This window comes from Pollachius pollachius (genome assembly GCF_949987615.1).
Source record: "Pollachius pollachius genome assembly, chromosome: 17".
Lineage (NCBI taxonomy): Eukaryota > Metazoa > Chordata > Actinopteri > Gadiformes > Gadidae > Pollachius > Pollachius pollachius.
This window is the reverse complement of record NC_136950.1, coordinates 3,535,493-3,550,114: the sequence shown is the minus strand read 5'-3', so window position 1 is coordinate 3,550,114 and position 14,622 is coordinate 3,535,493. Positions and strand designations below refer to the sequence as shown.

The 14,622-nt window shown below is 44.5% G+C and overlaps 1 protein-coding gene across 3 annotated transcripts; it reads right to left on the bottom strand.

Moving 5' to 3' along the window:
• Positions 1-445: 445 nt before the first annotated feature.
• On the bottom strand, positions 446-13,276 carry rnpc3 (RNA-binding region (RNP1, RRM) containing 3). Of its 3 annotated transcripts, none has more exons than XM_079754365.1 (16): positions 13,137-13,276; positions 12,687-12,843; positions 12,043-12,090; positions 11,828-11,937; positions 11,476-11,553; positions 8,357-8,468; positions 6,690-6,758; positions 6,351-6,484; positions 5,958-6,086; positions 5,180-5,337; positions 3,664-3,846; positions 2,963-3,057; positions 2,424-2,482; positions 1,469-1,601; positions 1,034-1,111; positions 446-874 (listed from the first exon to the last, which is right to left on the bottom strand). In XM_079754365.1, the coding sequence occupies exons 2-15, from the start codon at positions 12,837-12,839 to the stop codon at positions 1,043-1,045; spliced, it is 1,530 nt and encodes a 509-aa protein (XP_079610491.1). In that variant the 5' UTR covers positions 12,840-12,843; positions 13,137-13,276; the 3' UTR covers positions 446-874; positions 1,034-1,042. The 3 variants fall into 3 exon arrangements, with proteins under 3 accessions (XP_079610491.1, XP_079610492.1, XP_079610493.1); XM_079754366.1 differs by having other exon boundaries at positions 446-520; XM_079754367.1 differs by having other exon boundaries at positions 3,664-3,843.
• Between the last annotated feature and the right edge of the window lie 1,346 nt (positions 13,277-14,622).

Here is a 14,622-nt window from a genome sequence, read left to right as displayed (position 1 = left end):
AAATTTATTCAGGCACCAAATTGCAGTAACGCTTGTTGACCAGAAAGAGCCGAAACAGATTTAATTTCCCTCCCTCTCCTCTTCTCTTTACTCTACTCCATCTTTGATAATCACAGATTGGGACAGCCAGATATTATACAGTACAGGTAAGCTAACCCAGCTCTGGCAATTTCTGGCAGACCAGACATCAGTATGTTTGCCGTCGCTGCAGTAAGGGTTTTTTTTCCTTTTTCAATGTTGACACCCAACCATCTGCTGACGATCTAATCCAGTTCCCATATACCTTCCCTCTCTTTATTTACTTGGCTGGAGTCTGAACTTTCTCAAGTTCCTCGGCTGCGAGGCTTATGATCAGTGACGATAAAGCAATTCACTCAACTGCTCAACATAAGTTTGTTTTTCCAGGGTTGTGAGAAATGTGCAAATCATTCACCAATAGACATAATCATTTGAACAAAAATATTTTATTCAAATTCAGGAACATTAAAATTAGGTCTTCACCTCCGCTGGTTTGCGTCACCTGTGATTTAAATCAGATAGGATAGAGGGTATTGTGAAGCAAGGCTTTAGGAAGAGTTTTGCACAATTTGCAAAGAAGAGAGAAACACACTGGGCTTCAATCTCTTTCTGACCATTAGCAAAATGTATTGGAGTACATAATGATCGAGTCACCATGGGGTAGAATACAGGTGCAGCTTAAAAAATACTGGTATTCCTGTGCAGAACAGCATTTAACGTTGAATATACTGAGATGTCCTCAATACATTACAACCATGATTCATGTAATGAGCCAGTGCTAACCATTACTTCCAAAGGATATGCCAGAATAAGGATACAAACGATGCTGCAGGGCCACAATATCGAGGCTTGCCATCTTAAATAAATAAAGTGTTAAAAACTGTTACAAGAAACACTACCACATGTACAACTACAATAAATCCATACATAAAGACATGAGTTTGCTATGTATGTTGGGCTCCAATAGAGTTTGTATAACTGTGGTATTCTGTATGCAAAGACCAGTGTGTCCCACCTGCTGGTTTCACCGTGGCCTGGATCCCTTCTTTGGGTCAGGAACATCTGCTTTGGGTTTAGCAGACCTGGCAAATTGCTGTTGGCTCAGAGTTAAGGGCATTGGTCATTTTCTATTTGGAAAAATCCATCTTTTAAAAAAGGTACCTCATAGCTTTACTCTTAAAAGCACACCTTGCAGTTTATCTGCTAGATCCTGCTACCACAGTCCCAAACCGTTTGCAGGAAAAACTGTTTATTTGTCTCAATGTAATGCAGTGTTCTGGTTTTAGAAATGGTTCAAATTGTTCTCTGTGTTTTCAATAGATTTTAATAAAAAACACTTATGCCAGACTTAGGCGGCCACAGAGACCTCTACTTCACCACGATCACATCTCAAAAAAGCCATTAAAGTGCTAAAGTTTCTGCTCCCGAGCGAGGAGGAAGTGAAGGATACCACAACGAGGGGCCTGTCATGGAGGACGTAGCCGTTGGTGTCCCGCAGGGCCTTCTCAGCGCACCGCTCACTGGGGAGCCCCACGAAGGCCTGGCCCTTCATACGGCCCTCCTTCATTAACACGATGTCAAACCTGCATTCACAGGGGGACACGCGGCGGTGAATGGACTGGCCTGTTACTGATCACTCAGTGTGGAGACCGAGGGAACGCCTTCATCCCCGTGGAGATGACAACCACACCATGTTGGGATAACAATGTCATAGCAGCATATAACATATCAATAGAGAACAACACACCCAAAACGGTTCTCCAGTATCTGGTCGTATAATGACCACTGCTTCCTATCCAGTTTGAGTAGCAGTGAAGGATGGTGACACATATCAAGGGCTTCGATACAGAACTGTACGATTTGGCGTCAATGTCACACTAAAGGGACATGGACCGACACTCATGAACTTGAATCTTTGGTAAGAAATGCTGGGATTGCAGTAACATGCAGAGAGACTTACTGGCAAGAACATGAAAAGGGAGGCACAAAGAACATCAGCAATGTGGTGCACGCTGTGCCAGACGGAAAACAGTTTCCGGGAAGCAGAACAGAGGCTGCCTGCCTCCCGCTGGGGGCTGACATGAGAGCTACGTCATGCGAGCACAGAGGACAAACGCACTGTTTTGATCACTACAATTGCATCCACATCTTGCCGTCACTTTGTCTTCACCAAACACTCCGGCATAGGAGTGTCCAACGACTGGGACTCAAAAAGCAAGGCAAGGTAGACAAAGACAGCCCCGGCCAATATTAACATGGCTAGAATACTATGCAATCTTAAACGGTCCACTATGGAAAGAAACCGCATGGAATGGATGGGAACTAACTTAATGACGAGCATGGTCCAGTATATGAGCTAAATTCCAAAACACAGAGCTAGTGGTATCTGTGAGAGGATGACGTACATGTTCTTCTCTGCTTCTGATGAAGGGTCAATGTATCTCCCATAGATGAACTTCAGGTCCTGGGAAAAGAAAGCACCAGAAACAAGGAAACAGTCAGTGCATCCATAAATAAATAAACAGAAAACAGGCATCCTGAGAAGTATCCCTCCACCCGTGTGTCCTGAGGGAATCTTTGCATTGCATTTGATTCTCTGGAGTTCTTGTGCAAAGCAAAGCGCAGCTTAAGCGAGCCCTTCCTTATGGAGTCGATGCATTGCCTAGACAAGCATTATGTGCACTTTATTCCAGCATAGTCTGGGTCGATGCGAACATGGTAGTGGGCTTTTGTTTTTAGCTTATTCTTCAGGCAATTCATGAATGTATATAATGGCAATCACTGACTTATGTTTCCCAATGTTTGAATTATAAAAGCATAGAAATATAACGGATTGAATAAGCATGATTTAATTTTCCTACCAAGTAATGTAGCCTATATTGTGGACGTTGACATACAAAGACAAACCCAGATCAATAAGGTTGAAGAGAGGAATACCACCCACTTTCTCCTCCACTTGCTTAGCGATATTCTTCACGTACAGTCGGCACGTCGGCTCGCCGGCCTCATAGTTCTTAAACACAGACATCCTTTTAATCTCTGTTGGAGAGAAAGAAAGGGAGAACAAAGTGGTGAGGAACGGGCTCTGCATTTCAAACCGCTGCTAGAGAAGACCGCTGGACCCGCTCCATTAAAACCAGGGCTCCTTAGGAATATCTGGGAATCTCATGATTTCTACCCATTCAACCTCTTCCCCCCAATCCACCCGAGCATAGTTCCTCATATGAGTATATCTTTGTTCTCCTCATGTGCAAACAACCATGAATACTAGCCACCTCAATTTTGAAGGTATGCTGTTAAAAATGGATTTCTCCTCAATTTTATGAAACAGAAGTATTTTGCCCTATACAATATACACTATATAAACATTGATGGACTGGCCAAGGCTTCAAGGTGGTGTTTTCATGGTGATGGTGGAATAGCTAATAATCACAACCTTTAGGACTCTATGTTGCAACAAATTGTGTAGCGAGCCACACTCCAAAAGCCAAGCCATTCTCAAATAGTGCGATAGGTTCATATGTACTAAGATGAGATAAGACACAAACACCTGGTCCTAGTTCAAATTTACTAATGAGATAAGACCCATAGACCTAGTCCTAGGCATATTTACTAATGAGATAAGAGGTGTAGAACGTGTCCTACCATCTCTAGACAGCCGGCCTTTCTCCAGCTCCCGCCTGGAGATGAGGAGGGAGGGCAGGTCCTCCTCATCCTGGCTGTCCTGCTCTTGCTCTTGCGAAGCCTGGCCGCTGGGGTACAGCTTACCAAAGCCTTCGGCCTCCTCCTCTTCCTCAATGCCCCCCGTCGTCTCCCGATCGAGTCCTTCTGAGAGAGCGAGTAAGAAATACAGAGAGAGATGAATGAGGTTTAACACCAACATGGACAAACATCTTCAGTAGATTGTGTCTTTCTTGGGTAGAATTAATCATTAATCATTGGCTGGAATGATTAATGCATAATATATGGATGATCAGAACAGTGAATTTGCTGCGCTGTTCGCTAAAAGGAAAAAAAGCTAGACAACTAAAATAAATAGGTTATGTACGACTTAAGACGAAAAACTACAAAATACATAGGACATTTGAAGAATAGGACAAAATAAAATCGATCACAATGGGACCTCCCAAGAGGTTGGCCAACCCTCACACAAACGCACTCACACACACACACACACACCAAATGGAATTACTGGGAGCATTCAGGCTGTACAAATCTGTGAATAGCAATAAATAGATAAATAAAAACCATGCCTGGCCGACATGCAACATATGTGCACTCATGTAGAGATGGGGGGGGGGTTGGTCAGTCCTTTACACCGCTGGAAGAACACAGCCTCCCTCATCCCCTCAACCCCATCCTTTTTATTTTAGACTTGTTTATCAAACCTGCCGATAACAACCACACTGATAGAAAAAAAACTGAATGAAATGAAAAATAGAAGCGGGACTAATCCAGAAAGCCAACTGTCACAGGTTATCTTGCCCACGCCTTTAGGAAGTCTGTGTGTGCGCGTTTCTGTGTGTGCGTGTGTGTTGCTCTGGGTCTTACTGGGGAAGAGATGTCTTAGAGAGACGGGGAGCGGGAGGGAGAGAGCGAGAGAGATAAGGCACAGCGGGGGTTGCACGGTTGACAGGTTAACATGGCATCAGCGATACCACAGCCGGGGATGACAAGATACTGCAGCTTCTTTTTTTTTTTTCCACCGGCTAGAAATCGCTGAAAACATTTCCCCTACTGTGTTTCAGAGTCAGACAGACTGCAGGTGCAGCCTTCCCCTCCCACTTCTGGTTTGCGCTCCTAGTAACGAAGAGCAGCATGTGTCCAACGCAGGAGGAAAGAATTCAAATGTACTCCCTTTTCCAAGGTGTGCTTGTTGTTCTTAACGTGCTCTAAAAGGAGTACTGGAGAACAAAGCCAATGCTTAGCGATTCTCAATACTCGCACAGTACTTTTACCACATACACCGTTATCAAACTTCTGGTGTCTGTTAGGAGTTCATATTAAACTGGCCTCTGTGATTAACCAACGTTGTTCCTGGGACCACGGAATGGTCCATATTAGAGGGATGGGCTCAGACCTGCTGTGACAGGGTGATCGTTATGTACAGCCAGTATATCTTTGGAGAGGGACTCGAGGTAGTACTGAGCAGACCTTCTACCTGCATTGTCCTGGGCGGTCTCCGCCCCGGGCCCCGGGGCCCCTCCGTCCAGTATGGCCGCCACTTCGGGCACCGAGATGTGGAACTCGATCTTCTTGGGCCCTGCAGGCTGGGGTTGCTCGAACACGTCCGAGGGGTTCAGCACGGGGCCCGGAGCGCTGAGACAACCACACACACACAATCATACACAACCAACACAAAAATAGACTAGGTTCACTGGGATAGGTTTACACCATAGCATACGGTTTTAACGCCATATACTCCATATATTTTGGGTTTTCCACGCATACATTTTCATGTACTACCAAACCCATCATCTCCATTATCATCTCCAAAACTAAACTTCATAGATGATGTGAAAGGGATTTAAACTAAGTTAAACATAACCACTCCGCCCTTTAGTTTTTGAGGTCATATGGTGCAACTTCTACACATCAGATACTCAATCTAGCTCTGATCAGAAATACAGATCAGCCTTTATTCTTCAGGGGAAGAACAACATAAAGTGACATGCACAGTCGTGCTTCCAGTGGAAGACATATAATACAATGTGCTGGTGGGAGCTATTCTTTAAAAGGTGTATCATGGCTTGTACTTCCATAATTTACCCACCACTTAAGCTACCAAAACATTTTAATGTGTGGGTGTAGGGATATTCTACCAACATAGAAACAGTAAAAACAATGATCGTGTACACGAGTTCTCAATGGGGAAGTCTACCTCATAAGTAGATGTAGGTAATGTAGTGCTATGGATGGAGGGTGATTCAGCAGGGTACCTATGGGAGTCCGCTTTGGGGGGAACAGAGAGCAGGTGCTTCATCCTGGGCTTCTTCCTCTTGGAAGTCCCTTTGGTTCGCAGTGGCCTTTTGCATGCCTGGTTGACCAGACCCATCAGTCGGGCAACCCTGGGTCAAACAGTCACAGAAGATAACCTGTTGAATACACTCAAATTCGGCTTTTACATCATATGCTTAACAACATTTAAGCGATTATTATACAATGTGAAATTTCATCATTTATACGAGTCAACTTGGTTTAAGAAGAGCATCACAATTGAAATGTTTGCATTGTTTGGTACAGTTTGCTTCTATGTATTCATATGTTTGGAAGGAACATATTCCTTTGAAGTGTCTGAACAATAAAAATGCCTCCTCCGGTGACCGCCTCACCTCTCTTTGTTCTCGTCGTCATCTCCGCTGTCGTACTCTGACTCAGGCTCGCTGGACAGGTCCATGTCCTCCTGGGGTAGGGGCGGGAAATCGGGGGGGAAGGGGGGAGGCATGGGGCCGGGGGCCAGGTCGTACTGCGGGGGGGGAGGTACAGCGAGCGTTGGACTAGGAAAGCCCTCTTCCTGGTCCAACACATTATTTCTTGTACTCGTGAACCTTTAAAAAGGTCCCTCTGGTTATTAATATTTTTTTCCAGCTAATATGCAACGAATGCTTTGTGAACGGTATGCAGAACACATACAAAAGAGTGCATTGGGCTATTGATTAACTGGGGCCTACCACAGGGGGCCGGGGTGTCACAGGTCCAAAGGGACATGGCAAATTCATCTTGTTCATGAGATGAAGAACCTGCAAAATAATGGTTAGGATACATTACAAGGAGCCTTTTGGTCAAATCTCAGTCCCAGCGGTCCTAGTCTATAGCAGAACTTCTCAGGGCAGACGGTACAGAGTATTGGCCTGAACCCAGAAACAGCAGAGGCCGGAGTCACACCTTGTACATTATTTCAGAGATATTGTACTAAAGAAAATTTGTGCGAATGGATGAAGCCTTCAAATGGGGATTTTAATAACCGTATTTCTACAGTGGCCAGGCCACAGTGTTGAGATGAAACCTTAGACACTTTCTTTAAAGTTTACTGCCGCTGGCCGAGTTCACGTTTGGCAATTACGCGATAACAGACCGCGCCTCCAGCCAGCTGATTGGTCCAAACAAAAAGAATTTGAAGCACCCCGTTCACGTTGAGATCGTCTGCCATCCAATTTCAGACATTAATATAAAGTCTGATGAGCTAGACTAGTACATGTATGGCTTTAAGCACTGGGACTGCTTTTTCTGGTCTTTCTAAATGTGACGCCAACTCTACTGTTGTTCTCCTACGGTACGGCAGCCAGTGCTGAGCTCCTTTCTTTAGATTCAGCTCACGTTTTTCCCGGTGTTTTTTTGCACCGCATAAAAGTTTTCATATTTTCAACTTTGGGTGCAGAGCAGCAACGCTAGTCAACGAAAGACGACAACGGAGCAACATGTCCAACAATGACAAGAAGCAGATTTTGGCAGGGTAGGCATAATAGCTTATTTAAAAATTGCAAGAGCTTCGAGTCTTGTCAAGTCTATTTAAACTGTTTAAAATGTCACCGTTGCACACCTAGCTTCGCTCCAAAAACAGTCTAAGCAATTCTCACAAAGCCCAAAGCTCACATGGATGTTTGGACGCTGTTCCCTGTGATCAGACCCTCATAGTCATAACAATATCAGAACTGTGATTCTACTTATCTGGTCAGGCCTGATTCTACCCATCTAGTCAGGCCTGATTCTACTCATCTAGTCAGGCCTGAATCAACTCATCTAGTCAGGCTTGATTCTACTCATCTAGTCAGGCTTGATTCTACTCATCTAGTCAGGCCTGATTCTACTCATCTAGTCCGGCCTGATTCCACTCAATCTGCAAAACATCTATTCAAAGAGCGTTCATTGCACTGGTTATGACTGGTAAACAATTTCTAGAACAATATTACTGGAATTTCAAGAAACTATTTCAAGAAACATCCTATATTCCTGGAAAGTAGAATACAGTTTGTGAATCGCTGTCGAAATTCAACACAATAGCGCCATCAAGACATTGAAAGGAGAAGTAGAAGCAAAGGAAATACATTTAACAGAAATAAAAAGAATTTGAGCCCCAGAAGAAATATTAACCCCCATGCTCTTTCCTCCTATTTAATGGAGCTGTATCAAGCACCACTGGGAAACTACGGAATGAGAATTTATTTTAACCAGATTGAATCAGAAGCCAAGAACAGCCATGACACAAGTGTGTTACATGTTAACTTCCTTGTAGGTTTATCTTGTGTTGAATGCAGGCAGGTAAGCAGATTGTATCAAAGAATACCTACAGATAATGGTTTTCTCAGGTACTATGAACTATATGTATGCATGTACTCACCTGAACATAAAACTTTGGCACACTCAGGAGGGCATGCATTATATTTGCAAGGATTGCATTTGATGGAGGTGGGTATAAATATTTCAAACTGGGACTTGTTTGAAATTTCAACCTGGAAAAGGGGAAGGATGGAAAGAGAAATCTGTTAGGCAACAGCAAGACCCGCTGTTGTAACATTATAAAAAAAACAATACCCTGTTCAATACAGCTGTACATCTCAAAACAATGGTGAGAAACAGCAGAAACAGGCATCCTAGCTGAACCCACAAACAGACTTCTTGTTTCACACACACACACACACACAAACAGACTTCTTGTTTCACACACACACACACAAACAGACTTCTTGTTTCACACACACACACACACAAACAGACTTCTTGTTTCTCACACACACACACACACACACACACACACACACACACACACACACACACACACACACACACACACACACACACACACACACACACACACACACACACACACACACACAATTACGTCTCGTCAGCATCTATGTGCAGTGTGTTCACAGGTAATCATGTGCAGTGGTGCCTAAATGAGGCGAGGCACAGCGAGAACAAATCTGATCCAACAGCGTTTTCTAATAAGGCCTGAGCGGCCGGGGGGAGGCGCGAGTGCTGTGCATGTAATGTCCCCCCGCTGCTCGGGGTCCCAGTGACCACGAGTGGAGTGGGCAGGCGGCCTGCTGGGGATGAAGGGGGGGATGAGACAGCATATATAATAAAAAGCCATTAGTGAGAAAAACATCTGTACACCGACAATGTGACCACCGAGCAGGTAATAAGGGCCCCGCCACAACAAGAGCAACCGGGCAGGAGCCAACAGCATGTGACTCTCCCTTCGAGAGCGTTGTCTTAATCCAAAGGGAGAGGGCCGATTGCTTCGCTGGAAGCGTCCAAGCTTGTGTCTGCCTTCCAGCGGAGGGGGGTATGGAGGACCACCTGGTGCTACAGGTAGGACAGGTGAGACAGACGGCCTTGTCAGGGTGCTGGCAGCCGGCAGCACCCTGTTCGGAGCCTCTAATTGGCCGGGAGGCCGGCTGACAGCTCCTGACCGGGCCGCTCAGAGTCACCGTGGGGGCTGCAGAGTGGAGCCAGCCCACTGGAAGCAGACCTGACAGCCCTTTCACCGGGCGTCCAGCCTGTGCCTTCCAATCAGGGCACTACAATATGGTAGGATCACAGTGCTTTACTATTTTTGATAGATCATTCAATTGCAATATAACCGATGTGACAACACTTTGCATAAGAGTCCTTGTTAGTTGTTGCAGTGTTATAATAAGCAATGTAAAATGGCTAAAGGTTTATAGTTCAAATGCTCATAAAGTGTGGTACACCTTTGACCTCACAGTCATATGAGAGATGTAGACAACTGTTTACTGGGGATGGCGGTTGGGTACATTATATTCAATCTAGCTGGAGGAGAATTAAGTTGTCATATAGACCGAATCCCTTGCAAACTTTTTCAAGTCATGTGCATAGCTCAGACTACACTGGTTGTCAACAAATATATTCAAGGGGCCATTGTTTAAACATGTCTGTGAAACATTCCCTTGCTTCTAAAAGTCCTATTTTTTTTTGTGCTATTATTAAGATGATCATTTGATGATTCACAACATTATCCAAGGCAATGTAAACTGGTACACCATGGTTGGTACCTTTCTACCCATTCTCAGAGATTGTGAAAGAGATTGTGAATTGTGCATGGATTCGTTAGAAAACATGCAAGTGGGAATCTGCCCCTTTGGGTATGGTTAACAGTCTGACACAGTTGTGAGCGGGTTGTGCCTTTCCTGTAAACAGAATTGTTTTGAAATCAAGATACAATGAAAATCAAAAGTGGATTTAGAATAGAGATATTGCTCTTACCCTATATGTGTATTACTGTGTCTGTATTGATTTGTGTATATCAAGCACTTGTCATTGCCGTATTTAGAGGGAAGACATTTAGAAACACTATTTGAGAGAAATTGATTATTCAAGGCCTCTGTGGTACTGATTGAGTGGTAAAAGTGGTCATTAAATAATTTAAAGCCAACGAGCTGAGGTCAACAAGTGCAGCACCAACAAAAGTGTCAGTTGTCGTTTTTTCTGCTTATCTGGATGTTTTCGGGGGTCCGGGTTTCTCCTGAATCTTTGATTGTATTTCCCCAGCAGCCAAGTGCTTATTTAGCCCAAAAGTCTTGAGATCTTTGATGCCAGAAAAAGTTTTTGCAGAGGCAAGAGATATTTGTTTAAATATTTAGTGTTGAGTCTGAAGTCAGCCTGGTTATGCAAGCTCAAATGGCCATCCCTGATTAAGCACTGATCAACAACTTACTTTACAAAGCAAATACAAATGTGGGCACAACACCACACAGCTGCTCAAAGAGAAGAACAGGGATAACAGATAGTCACGAACACGTCCGGCCAGAGGACTGGCTGTCGATTATTATTGTGTTTAAAGGACCCTTGGCATGCTACTTTTTGGATGCTTTTATATAGGCGTTAGTGGGCCCCTAATACAGTTTTCAAAATACACATTTGAAGACGTTCAAGAAATTCAGCCTTGGTGCAGAATTACAGCCACTACGAGCCAGTCCCACATTGAGCTTTCCACAAACGTAGGCGAACACAACTTTTGGCTGTGTTCTGTAAATATTCTAGAACATTCCAGGTGCTCCGGCGGGAGTCCTGGAGCTCTATATCTAAATTATATAATATAATATATCTATATAATATAATATATATTATCACTGCCGAAAGCTGTGTGCGCCTCCGGATGATATTATGAATCTCAAACGACTGCCTCGGGTTCTCCAACGTCTCTGGTTCTTCCACGTCAATCTGAAGTAGGCTACAGACTGAGCGGCGACATGAAGGAGAAAGGGATTGTTGCCGTTTGCAGACTCCCGGTACTTCCACAACAAGAAACGTAGTGGGGGTTATCTTGGCCATGGTTGAGAAGGAATTGGGGGAAAGGAACTTTAGCTTTGACTTCCTGAAGTCCAGATTGAACCGCCGACCACCATCGTGGAGAAAGGGATTGTTGCCCGGGATTGAATCCCGCCTGAGCCCCAAAAAGGTTGGATAACCGTGTATAAGGATGATCCTTACCCAAGGCTAGGTGCCACTCCGATCTCTATGAGGGGTATGCTTGGCTGTTTCTTCTTCTCCTCATTGTCACCTGTAGCGCTGAAGACGATAGGGGTAATTTCTTTACAACCAAGTGGGAAGGGTTTTCAGTCAGAACAGCTAGTGAATGCAGCAAGTTGACATGATAAGAGTCATACGTCATCCTTGGCCATAAATGGCTTCCCATGGCACCAATGTGATACTATTTGTAATTTACCCTGCTAAAATCAATAACTCAGTTTACAATGATCCAAAGGGTAAAAAAATATTTTTTCTTATTGTAGTTTCATGCAGTTTCTTGAATTGATTTTATATTTTAATAAACAATCCCCACCTTCCCAAAACTGGTGGGTCTTTTAACACAGTGATGTGGTCTTGGCCCTTGGCAAACTCCACAACAAGTGTGTGACTGAGGATCTGCAGCTGGTGGAGCCGGTTCAGGGCCTGGAAGGGATGGTGAGGTCAGAGCAGATACAAGATGACACCCAACTGGCTGTACATGTGAAAGGCGTCTTATGGAGACACATTGTGAGGAAAGACGAAGATCACCTTTGCTGCAGACTTCTCACTGCCGAAGGTTGCATATGCAGCATGTTTCTGTGGAGAAAGTAAGCGAAAATAAAATGTATCATACCCAACGTGTACCGGACGGGTTGAAAGGTAACCTCAGCACACTCAGCTTGTCAATAAGACATGTGCCATTGTATTTTGTCGTTTGCCTTAGGAATACAGACATCCCAAGTCTACCGGAAGTTGGGAGTCTCCCGCAAATTAATAGCGTCTCCCTGATGCAAGCAAATCATGCACAATCTCCCGGAAATCCAACCAAGCCAGCGAGTAAGAGAACGTGCAACGATTGAGCTTGTAGCGCAAGAGGGCACTTGGTAGAGAGATGCGTGTGTGACAGTGTGCTGCACGTGATGTGGGGAGTAGGTTTGGGTTGGGTTGGCTGGGGGGGGTGTCGGAAGCTCCCTGAAATGAGTTTTTGCAACTTGGGAACCCTGGGAATATGACAATCAAATCCTGGTAATGTCTAGACAAATCTCAGCTACAATTGACAATTCAAACACGAGTTGGTAACAGGATGGTGACTGGAACATTGTTGGTTTCAATAATCCTTGATTAAGTAATTTATACGGACATAACAGCGATTCATTCGTTCACAATGCAGGAGTCAAACAGGCACCACCTACCAGTGAGCCTTTGTCTGAGAACACCCTGACTGAGGAGGCTCCGAAGTACTTGAGTAGATCCTCCTTCTCCTCTGGGCCCAGCTCGGACGGTAGGTGCCGCACAAGCAGAGTTTTACTTTGATTTGCCTTGACCAACCCGTCATCCTTGTCCATTTCACTACAGGACGGAAACAACAACTCAGCACACATATGAAGCACGTCTTATCCTTCTAACTGGAGTCACATCTTTACAAGACACATGCACACACAGAGACACACAGATATTTTCAAATATTGAAAACGTTTAAATTCGTCGTGAATAGATGGTGTTTTGAATGCTTACAATTTTGCTAGCACAGACAACACACCAGCTTTGGTGAGGTTTTGCTGTGTTAGCTCCCGTTGAGTTAATTCATTGAGAATAATTCAGTGGTTGAATGCATGCTGTTCCTTTACGAGTTGAAATCTTACCTCTGCTCAATGTGGGGTTTGGAAGCTAGTAACGTATCGAATCGGAGAGATTTCACTTTAATTACACAATAAACCCCAACTTATAAATGAAACAGTTGCCAATTGAAGTGAATATTCACCAAGCTAGCATTAGCTCCGGGCATCAACAACACATGGTCTACTTCCGCAATAAACAATTGATGATTGGTTGTTCAATCTGGAGTCGACTCAAGAAGCTCAGCCATTGGCTAATCATATATACGTCACTTCGTCAGATGCCGCCTGAAGTGCGTCTTCTTTCTGACCAGCAGGTGTCGCCATCCACACGGAAATGAGTGCTGGATTTGCAAATTGAACGATTATCAGTTCACGGTCTATGGTTTGAAGCACCCGGTCTGACACAGTGCCCCCTCAGTCACCGTGGAAAGGGGAGGCTTTATTTAGCATCTTGCACAATCATTACCTATTCTATACATATAGATAGATAGATAGATGGATAGATAGATGGATGGATGGATGGATGGATGGATGGATGGATGGATGGATGGATGGATGGATGGATGGACAGACAGACAGGCAGACAGACAGACAGACAGATAGATAGATAGATAGATAGACATCATCTTGAGTCATCATCGATACATACATCAATATAAATGTAATAATTCTACTACTTTACTTAACTACTACCTTTATCTTCTTTATTCAGCTAAGAAAGCCACTAGAGGTAAAAGACTGTCTCTCCAGCTCACGAAGGTCTACCTCTCCCTCGACCCCACCACCCCCATTGAAAAAAAATGTTTCCTGCACTTCTCAAGATGCCTCCAAATTCCTGCACAAATGAAGCTTTTTCTTTGAGGACGTTGCAGGGGCATTCCTTAACGGGGGGTGTGGGGGGTGGTCCGCCGGGGACACAAAGCGTCCATTCACCGCTGCCCTGGCTCCGAAATTTCACAGGTGAGAGGAGGAATGGTACGGCACCCAATCCTCCCATTACAGCCACACAGCTCAGCATCAGACCTCGCCGGAGGAGGAGGAAGAGGAGGAGGAGGAAGCCAGCGGCAGTCAGACAGTGCCTCTGTGTGTGTGTGTGTGTGTGTGTGTGTGTGTGTGTGTGTGTGTGTGTGTGTGTGTGTGTGTGTGTGTGTGTGTGTGTGTGTGTGTGTGTGTGTGCGCGTGTGTGTGTGTTGCTGTGGGTGAGAAAGTGAGAGAGAGTGAAAGAGTTTAAAGAAGATGAGGACATTAGAAGATGCTGCTCAAGTGTGGGAGGGAAAGCATGAAGAGAGGATAGAAAGAACAGGGAGTGAGGCTAACAAGGGAAAGGTAAGGAGGAGTCAAACAATGTTGCACTTTGACGACCCCCAGGCTTGTTGTGCCTTATTAGTCAATCGAAGACAGGAGGGGATTATTTATCATTACTTTAGGTTTGAAAGTTAAAGGGATTTAGGATTACAAAAAAATGTCTAATCTTTCAGCAAGACATGATGAGGAGAATAATGGTGTCACC

Excerpts from the sequence above, each read along its gene's own strand:
- rnpc3 (XM_079754365.1), bottom strand. The coding sequence starts at position 12,839 with ATGGACAAGGATGACGGGTTGGTCAAGGCAAATCAAAGTAAAACTCTG. Across the intron at positions 3,058-3,663 it reads AGGCCGGCTGTCTAGAGATG|AGATTAAAAGGATGTCTGTG; the intron begins GTAGGACACGTT and ends TCTCTCCAACAG. Across the intron at positions 1,602-2,423 it reads TCAGAAGCAGAGAAGAACAT|GTTTGACATCGTGTTAATGA; the intron begins GTACGTCATCCT and ends CTGTGAATGCAG.